This window comes from Bactrocera latifrons, unplaced genomic scaffold (assembly GCF_001853355.1).
Source record: "Bactrocera latifrons isolate USDA-ARS-PBARC rearing strain unplaced genomic scaffold, ASM185335v1 scaffold_1022, whole genome shotgun sequence".
In the NCBI taxonomy this organism is placed as follows: domain Eukaryota; kingdom Metazoa; phylum Arthropoda; class Insecta; order Diptera; family Tephritidae; genus Bactrocera; species Bactrocera latifrons.
This window is the reverse complement of record NW_017534434.1, coordinates 34543-45004: the sequence shown is the minus strand read 5'-3', so window position 1 is coordinate 45004 and position 10462 is coordinate 34543. Positions and strand designations below refer to the sequence as shown.

The 10462-nt window shown below is 37.2% G+C and overlaps 1 protein-coding gene across 2 annotated transcripts in view; it reads left to right on the top strand.

The window, feature by feature from the left end:
* Positions 1-10462, top strand: part of LOC108968174 (probable phospholipid-transporting ATPase VD) — a 55010-nt gene that overhangs the window by 18977 nt on the left and 25571 nt on the right. For both annotated transcript variants that reach the window (XM_018932000.1, XM_018931990.1), the window contains exon 2: positions 2022-3199. In XM_018932000.1, the coding sequence (XP_018787545.1) occupies positions 2175-3199 (1025 nt within the window). In that variant the 5' untranslated portion in view covers positions 2022-2174. The remainder of the gene's footprint in view (positions 1-2021; positions 3200-10462) is intronic.

Here is a 10462-nt window from a genome sequence, read left to right as displayed (position 1 = left end):
ATTAAAGTATCCACACACTTTTCCGACTCAGTAGGTTTTATAATTTTAATAAAGGATTGGTACAGAGGATTAATAGCCAGAAAAAAATTTAGGGCAAAGGCTGTTCATTTTTTCCGTTTTTAAATGGCAAAAATCAAGATCTCAGCTTTCTGGAAATAGTTCCCAGGCGAGGACACCAAAAAGACGCTATGATGAATAACCTTAATACGAATCTCTAAGACGAATTGTAATCCGGAATCAGTATTTGGCTGAGAGGTGTTACAACAACTTTCACAATTTTATAGCCCCACGTCATATATGTAGCAAAACATGCGCACTTTAGATATTTTGTAATTGTCTTTGAAACAAGTGAGCGGTGCTCAACTGATTTATAATTTTTGCAACTATTCACACGTAAAGCTGCAGTCATAAATCAAACTTTCAAAGTGCAGTGCTTTCAAAAAATAAATTTTTTTGTCTTTAATTGTTCAATTCGCGAAAATTTGTTATATTTTTCAAAACACACATCGAAAAACATCATCATGAAAAGCAATGATCCGAAACTTGGTGCAGATTCTTTACTCAATCTAATCAAGAAAGTCATATTGTTACGAGCCATAACAACCAGTTTTGGCTTTAATGAAAGGCAAATGTCAAGAAAATATTTAACGTTTACAAAAGTTTTAAGTAATTCGTAAAATTTAGTTGTAAGTTACTATGAAAGATGTCAGAGTATAACAAACAATTTGTGAGATTGGAGCAAGTGAATTATAAACATTAGCTACAATAAAACATTAGATTTTCTACAGTTACAAGCTTTTCCTAATAAACGCGGCAAATGTAAAGGTAATTTTTTGAACACATTTTAATTCGTAAAGCCTTTCCTATTTTGGTTCATTAATACTAGAACTACCAAGACCGTCATTTTGACGGTTTTCAACGCTTAAAAATTTGATTATTATTTATATAACTGTTCCAGAGTTTTATTACGACTTTTAATAAAATATAAGAACAGTCAATTATTACTAATCAGTGTCATACTGACCTATTTATATCGAGACCCGTCAAAATGACGGTTATAATAATATATCATCTATGAAAAGATGGACATCAATACATATGTATATGTATATACATATACGTTCATTGCATCGCAAAAACAGCCAATGGATTTTACTCCAGAAAACTCAAAAAAAAGTCCTTATGAACGCAAATCTTGCCAAATTCGATTGTGCAATAAATACAGAACTGCATGCAACATATGTTTGTTTCAGGTGTTCAACTAACATAACGTGTACATGTAAAATATGTGCCTCATTCAAATAGAAACTGTTTTTGTTTATAAATAATTAATGAATTATTATATTAAATGTTGCTATTGCTAAATTATATTCTTTTATTTACTTAAACTWACACAAAAGTTACTATGAAAGCCATAATCAAAAATCGATTTGACGGGTGCGGTAAAACTAGGTATATATTTAACATCTCTAGTTCTAGTGTTAAATCATTAAGCAATGTATATTTCTTTTCAAAACACCGCGGGAAAGCGACGAAATTATAATAAACCGCTCTTAATTTCGCAGTTATACCATTTTCAAAAGTATTTCCGCGACAGTCTTCGTAACCGTAACGAACCCGGATTTTTACCCAGGCAGGAAAACGACCTTACAAATATTAAAAAAAAGTATTTCCTAACTTTGAACCCTTTACTGTTTTATTGTTCATACACACTTTCACTACCGATCATTCCCAGCAATTAGCAGTTATTTTAGGTATGTAAACTCAACTCGAAATTTTTGCTAGACCATGAGGAATTTGTTTTCCTAACCACAAGCTTGTAAATTGCTAGCCCTACCTTGTACATTGTTCAGATGACAGTTCAAGATAAAGTCTAAATGGAAGGAGAACACTGACATTTTTTAATTGAATAGAGTAATAAAATATAGTATTTATGTTATATTATTTTATTAGAAAATATGTGCTTAGATTCAAAGCTAAGTTACTTAAAAACATTAAATAATTTTATTTTTCTATTACAGGATTCTATCATAGAAGACTTTTAAGTTTTCTATATATGCAATGACTTTAAGAGGACAATATAAAATAGTAAATTTTTAGTTGGATTGCTGTTACGAACTAGTACCTGTAACTTACGATTACAGTTTCACACATTCACATGGTGACTTATAATAATGCTTTCAGGGAATATCGAAGAGTTCCGGAGAAAGTTTACTGTTGTACAGCAACAGCGCTCAGCCCCGCCAACATTGCCGGTGCCAAATTTTGCATTAACGCCGCAAAGAATAACGGCGTATGGTCCTCTAGATGGAGCACAAGCAATTCCTTTGCAAGAACCCGAACGTACCTACGTCTTTCCCGGAGCTGTAAATATTGGCGGGGGGCTTGGCGGAGGCGTTATCGGTAGTATGGCGACAGGTATACCTGGCGTGGCTGTGGTATCTGCATCTTCCCATAATCTCAGCGTTGGTACAACTAGTCGCGGTCATATACGATCTGTAAGCCATGGCGGTGGTACCATTTTGGGTCCGAGTGGTCGCCCAATAAAATCAGCTATGAAAGGACATCAACGCGCTTTTTCGCAAGGTCAAATTACAGATTCACCAGGTACGACTGGCCCCACACGCGGTCATAGTCGTGTTAGTTCGAAAACAGATTTTATCCTTCCACCTGGTCACAAGGAAGAAACTGAAACTCGTGAATTCGGAGCATCTGTTACATCGTCATCAGGTGGTCGTGGTCATTCTCGGCAAGCATCCCGCTCAGAATCAATATACACACTGCGGCGCTCCGAAACACCATCTTGGTGGAAGCGTACATTAGTTTGCCAAAGTGAAAAGTTCGATGAACGAAGTTATCGAATAGTTATACCTAATCATACAGTTCCACCAAAAACTCCAAAACGCGATCACCCGAATGGCGATTTTGTAGGTAATAAGATCCGCACTACAAAATACACTTTGCTTTCGTTCGTACCAAAAAATCTACTGGAGCAATTCCATCGAGTCGCGAATTTATATTTTATTTTTATCGTATTACTGAATTGGTTTCCGGCTATAAACGCTTTCGGTAAAGAAGTTGCTATGATTCCAGTTCTGTTTGTGCTTGGTGTTACAGCAGTTAAGGATTTATTCGAAGATAGACGTCGTCGTTCTTCGGACAAACGAATTAACAATACGACATGTCGTATTTATGACAGGCAAGTAAAAATTGTGACATAATTGTTTTTATCCAAATTAATACTAAAAATAAGATTTTTCGAAGTTTAACTGTAATATCTTCTAAATACGAGTATGAAAACTTTTATTTCAATATTACTCGATTTTATTTTTGATTACACTATCTTTAATAATAATGTTTAATATTTTATAGAATTGATGAATTATTCACTCTTCACTTCCATAATTTAAATCCATATTTTAAATAATTTAATTTTTTTAAATCTGTTTTGAAATCTTCGTAAATCATATTGTGTTAGCATCATCTTTTCACTGCACATGAAATAATTATCTATCTCTACAAAACAAAATGTCGTAAAATAATTTTATCTTTAAATATTTTAGGTTTCACTTGGTTTATAGTAAACCTAATTGTTTTCTTAATTTTAAGTGTAAAAGTTGTTTCTTAAATTAAAAAAGGCATTTTAAGGGTTAGGTGTAGTTGGCAAAAGCAGTATACAAATAATTTTTTTTCGTTAAATTATGTTCTTTTATAAAAGTAAAACATAGCATCATTATATTTAATTTCAACTTGACAGAAATTTGATAAAAAAATTAATAATTTTTAAAATAATCGTTGCTTGTGTTGATCATCACTAATTTTTGGAGATTCACCTAAAATCCATCGTGCAATTAATTTTTCACTCTTGCTACAGAGTAAAACCATTTTGTTCACCTAACTATTAATGCTGATGCAGCATCGTCTCCGTAAACTTCACAAATTTCATTGGTGGCTTGCGTGGCATTCTTCCCTTTTTTGTAAAATTTTTTCAAAATACAGCGAATTTTTCATTATTTTCACTCATTTCTGCTTTAACTTTTTTTCAACTTTCCCAAATTTAGTTTTTTTGGTTAAATGAAGCTTAAAATCTCACCTTTCCAACACTACATGGTATGACACAATGTGATTGGTAGCACTGAAGTTATACGACTGCAACGACATCTATTGACAGAATGAAAAAATAATTTTTCGACTGAATATATAAATGGTAAGGACGAATAGACGAATAGACGAGTTGAAATCCAGTTGATTTTCTGTCTGTCCGTCCGTGCAAGCTGTAACTTGAGTAAAAGTTGAGATATCTCTAAGAAACTTGGTATGTGGGTTCCTTAGTACAAAATAAAACGAGTTCGTAGATGAGCGTAATCGGATTTCTGCATCGCCCACAAAACGGCATTATCCGAAAACCTATTAAGTGCTCATATTAGATATAAAGCACTAATTTGGCACAGTGTATCGCAGTAGCAGGAGGCACCTGTGGGAAAAAAATTAAAAAGTGGGCGTGTCCCCGCCTTCTAATAAATTTAATGTACAGTTGCGAGCAGTGAAATAGTAGTGGGTGTTAAGAGTTTTACGTACCTGTGAGTTATGCAAAATTCTAAACAATTTTAACATCAATTGAAACGGAAAAGTTTATCATATTTCCCTGGCTACGTTTATTAATAAAAATATTTTAATTTGAATGGGTGTAAGATATGTTTATTCACAAAGTTGTGTTTATATATGAAATTTGATGGGAGCAGTAAAATAGTAGTAAAGTAATAAATTTTTAAAATCAAAGGTTTTCAATGGGATTGAGGTCAGGGGATTGAGCTGGCCAATCCATGACCTCAATTCCATTGACCCGAAACCACTCCTTTGCCACCCTACTTGTATGCTTCGGGTCATTATTCTGCTAAAATATCCTTTTCAGCGGGATGTCCTCTTCAGCAAATGGTATCATAATATACTACATTATATCCACGAATTCGTGTCGGTCCGTTATGCTTGTAATCTTGTGAATTGAGATTGCACAAAAAAATTGGGCCTGTAAGAAAAACACACCAAACCATGAAATTCAAATCGCCAAGCTTCATAGTTTTTGTGCTGAATCTGGGGTCGTACTCTCTATTAGGGGAGCCTCTTAGATACCTTTACCGCCGTATAGAATAACTTTCGGCTCGTCTGTTCATTCTCAATCGGTCCTTTGGCAAATTTAAGACAACTTGCTATATGATTTTTTTTAATAACGGTACTTATCGAGGACTGTGGACATATAAATTATGTTCATGTAAAAGTCTTCTCACTGTATGAACACCGTAGGCCAGGTTCAGTTCATTCCGAATCTTCATAGCTGACATTCTAGGTCGAGTCTTGGCACATCTTACAACTATTTGTGTAAATTTCTCGGAAGGAGTCCATATTGCGCCCCTTTTTTCGTCTTTTTTTTATAAATAATTTCATTATGAGTCGTTGTGGCTTAACACCCTACAATTCTTTCCACTCCCTTGTAGGATTTACCCTTGTTTATGACAGATTGAATACATTCTCGTTTTTCGTCACTGCAGTGCTTTCCGCCGCCCAAAAAAAAGTGCAAAGTCATATTTTTTTTGTTTTTTGCATTGAGTAATTAATAAAAGATCTGGAAACTAACTTTTTGTTTGATAAAATTAAATTTTTTTTATTAAAAATTATCTCTTTGCAATCATCTCATTGTTCACTACTATTCTATTGCTCGCTCATAAAAACAGATATCGCAATAAAATTGGCTTTAAAAAAGTAACGATAAGTAATTCACACTTATTGTTGTATATAACAGGCCCGTTATACTTCAGAGAATATAACTAAAATAATGATCGACGGCAATATCATAAAAGAAACAAAATTTAAAGCAAAACTCTCTTGGCCAATAGGCACTACTATTTCAATGCTCGCAACTGTACATATCTCTTAAACCACTAAAGCTACAACAACTAAACTTGCATAAATATTATAACAATTCCTACCGACAGTGTGAAAACGGATGAAATGGTCACTCCCCATATAAGGGTGCTATTAAAAGCGCAATAATATATTAACTGAATACGTCCGGGACATTAAATTTTACACTCGTGATAGTATGTGAGAACTGTATGGGAACCGGTGTGAAACTTGTACGATGGGAGTGCCACCACTCACTTTGTGGTGAAATCGCATATCTCGGGATATTTGCTTGCCAGTTGTCTTTAAAGATATCAGGAAAACTAACCGTCGAAAATAGATCACTCTTCACCATTCTCACATATTATATTAACTGAAACAACTTTATTTTTGAGCACCCAAATCACCGAGATGAGTCATCCTTTGGTATGGTCCTGACTTGGAACCGGACGATTTATTCCCGTACGAATAAATAAACTAAGAAATCAACCTTTGCGACACCTGAAGAAGCGTTTAGAACGCATGCTTTGGCGATACTTCAATTTCAAAAGTGCTTCGACGATTGGTTCAAACGCATACAAAAGTGATCTATACACATTTGTTTGAGATGCGATTGTATTAGATAAATATATGTTCTTGTTCATTAATCCCGAAATATAAAATTTGGGAACGTGCATATTTCATACTAATAATAATAATAATACCTAACGATTACCCTCATCCCGCCCAACCGACGCGAGGGGCGCAATCCGCGAACGAGCGGAAATAACCGAGTCATAAAAGGCAAGGAAGCTTTAAGCGTTGCGTCAGCATATAATAAAATTTTTGAAAACTTAACAACAGATGATATGTCATTAATAAATAACAAGAACAGAATTGGRCCAAGATGGCTACCTTGAGGAACGCCTGAAGGAACATTGATTATGTCGGAAAAAGTATCGTTAAATATGACGTGTTGAATTCTATTACTAAGAAAAGAAGCAACCCATTTTAAAAATATTGGTTGAAAACCAAGAAGATCTATGTTTTCAAAAGAATTGAATTTGATACTTTATCAAAAGCTTTACTAAAATCTGTGTATATAACATCAGTGTCGCATCATTGAAATTTTTCAAGAATGTTAATTAAAGTACTGTATAGAGACAATGAAAATATTTAAATTTGTAATGACGTAACGATAATAAGGTTCGAAATTTAAAAACTGTTTGGAAAACATAATCGGCATTTGAAACCTTAACATGACGAGTCTATAAAGTGTTAAGATCCGACAAATGCTGAACCCACTAATAACATCAAATTTTTTCTCTGTAGTTGTCCAGTTGGAATTAGTGGGAATGACCAAGTCTCATGTGTCATTTCCGCATTCGACATGTACATTAACTAAAAATAGTGGGTTTGTCTCTTTTATTCTTTTTTTTTTTATTTCCAAAAATCGAAAAAATTTAAAACTGAATATTTTACTTTATATAAATATTTATTTCAGAAGTTTATAAAGTTAATATAAGTATATTACAGTCTGAATATATATTAGAGCGATTCGATTTTTTCCTATAATATCGAGGTGCGGGAAATGTTCTACGGATCATTATGATCAACTTTGCCTCAGATTATATAGCTCTAAAACTTGGAGGATGGAGTCATGTGTAGAAGTTCACGCAAGTGAATAAACTTCTCTGATCGCCATTCACTTGGGAGTGGCCAGAAACGATTCTTTTACATATGACTCAAGCAGCTCACGACTTTAGGTCCTTGACTAAGTATCCTCTCGGTAGTCTAAGAACATCCGTTTGAAGGCGAGCTAAAATGAGAAGGCGAAACATTCCCTGCATAGGGTTGTGCGCTGGGTTTGGGACCCGCCATGTAAAAAAAAACCAACCCAATGAAAACGCAACAACAGCCTCGGATGCGAGAACAACTTAAGGACTACGAATTGAGGGCATGCACTTGGAATGTCCGGTCCCTTAATTGGGAAGGTGCCGCTGCCCAGCTGGTTGATGTCCTCGTAAAAATAAAGGCTGACCACCGCCGTCCAAGAAAACCGATGGATGGGACAAGGACAGAGACGAGTAGGTCCTTGTGGCATTTACTACAGTGGCCATAAAAAGGAGCGCAAGTTTGGTGTGGGATTCGTGGTGGGAGAGAGACTCCGTCGCCGAGTACTATCATTCACCGCGGTGAATGAACGTCTAGCCACAATCCGCATCAAAGCGAGGTTCTTCAACATATCGCTGATTTGCGCCCACACCCCGGCGGAAGAGAAGGGCGATGTGACCAAAGATGAATTTTATGAGTGCTTAGAAAGCGTGCTTGACGTCTTTAACGCCAGGGTGGGCAATGAAGGTGTCTTTGGCACTACGGTTCGTAAATTCAGCCTCCATGAGGAAACATCCCCAAATGGGTTGAGGCTGATCGACTTCGCCGTGGCCCGAAATATGGTTATCTGTAGTACTAGATTCCAGCATAAGAAGATACATCAAACTACCTGGCTGTCTCCGGATCGAAAAACCACCAACCAGATCGATCATGTTGTGATAGACGGAAGACACGTTTCCAGTGTTTTAGATGTGCGTGCACTGCGAGGTCCTAACATCGACTCGGACCACTATCTTGTTGCAGCGAAGATTCGCACGCGCCCCTGTGCAGCAAAAAACGCACGCCATCAAACGCAAGGAAGGTTCGACGTCGAGAAGCTGCAATCACAACAGACAGCCTAACGATTTTCTACTCGGCTTGCACTCCTGCTCTCTGAGAGCACTCATCAACAACTCGGTATAAGGGAACTGTGGGACGGCATTTCAAAATCCTTACGTATAGCTGCAACCGAAACCATTGGTTTTCGGAAAGTACAAAAGAACAGCTGGCAACGTTACGAACGACCACAACACGTGCGGGATGGGATAGATACCGAGAGTTGAAGAGGGAAGCGAGACACATCTGCAGACAAAAAAAGAAAGAGGCCGAAACGCGTGAATACGAAGAGCTTGATAAGCTGGCCGACAGGGGTAATGCTCGAAAATTCTACGAAAAAATGTGGCGGCTTACAGAAGGTTTCAAGACCGGTGCATACTCTTGTAGAACCCCCAAAGGTGATCTAGTCACCGATACCCAGAGCATACTTAAATTATGGAGGGAACACTTCCCCCATCGGTGATGATGGAGCAGACGTTCCATTGGCCGACCAGGAAGAAGTTCGAATAGCAATTACCCGTCTGAAGAACAACAAAGTGGCGGGGCCGATGGATTTTCGGCCGAGCTATTCAAACACGGCGGCGAAGGAGACCCCATAATCTGCGCCAACTATCGTGGGATAAGCCTCCTCAATATCGCATATAAGGTTCTATCGAGCGTATTGTGTGAAAGATTAAAGATTAAAGCTCACCGTCAACGAACTGATTGGACCTTATCAGTGTGGCTTCAGACCTGGAAAATCAACAACCGACCAGATACTCACCACCCGCCAAATCTTGGAAAAGACCCGTGAAAGGAGAATCGACACACACCACCTCTTCGTCGATTTCAAAGCTGCTTTCGACAGCACGAAAAGGAGCTGCCTTATGCCGCGATGTTTGAATTTGGTATCCCTGCAAAACTTATACAGCTGTGTAAGCTGACGTTGAGCTGCACCAAAAGCTCCATCAGAATCGAGAAGGACCTCTCCGAGCCGTTCGATACCAAAAGAGGTTTCAGACAAGGTGATTTATCGTGCGACTTTTTCAACCTGCTTCTGGAGAAAATAATTCGAGCTGCAGAACTAAATAGAGAAGGTACCATCTTCTATAAGAGTGTACAGCTGCTGGCGGATGCCGATGATATTGATATCATCAGCACTGTTGACAGTCATAGCTTTGAAGTTGTAGACAATTTCGTCTATCTTGGAACCAGCGTAAACACCACCAACAGTGTCAGCCTAGAAATCCAACGAGGATAACTCTTGTCAAAAGGTGCTACTTCGGACTGAGTAGGCAATTGAGAAGCACGGTCCTCTCTCGACAAACAAAAACCTAACTCTATAAGTCACTCATAGTTCCCGTCCTGCTATATGGTGCAGAGGCTTGGACGATGCCAACAACGGATGAGTCGACGTTGCGAGTTTTCGAGAGAACAGTTCTGCGAAAGATTTATGGCCCTTTGCGCGTTGGCCACGGCGAATATCGGATTCGATGGAACAATGAGCTGTACGAAATATACGACGACATTGACATAGTTCAGCGAATTAAAAGACAGAATCGAAAAAATACGTAATTCAAATAGTAAGTATCAACTTTAAACGCAAATATCTCGAAAGCTATTGGTTTCCGGAGATTTTGATCTAGAGAACCTTCTCTATCCGACCATACCCATTTTATTCCCGAAATCTTGGGACGGTTACCCGAGGTATTGACTCTATCAGGATTATTTTTTTTTAAATGAGTACTACGCAAAAGAACTTCAGTCACACCGATGGGCTCAACCGGGATTATTTTTTTAAAGCGCTTCTGCAGAAAGGAGTATACGCGAAAGTACTTCAGTCACCTCAATATGATATAAAGTATATAATATTATCATTGTGTTTTACTTATTTGTA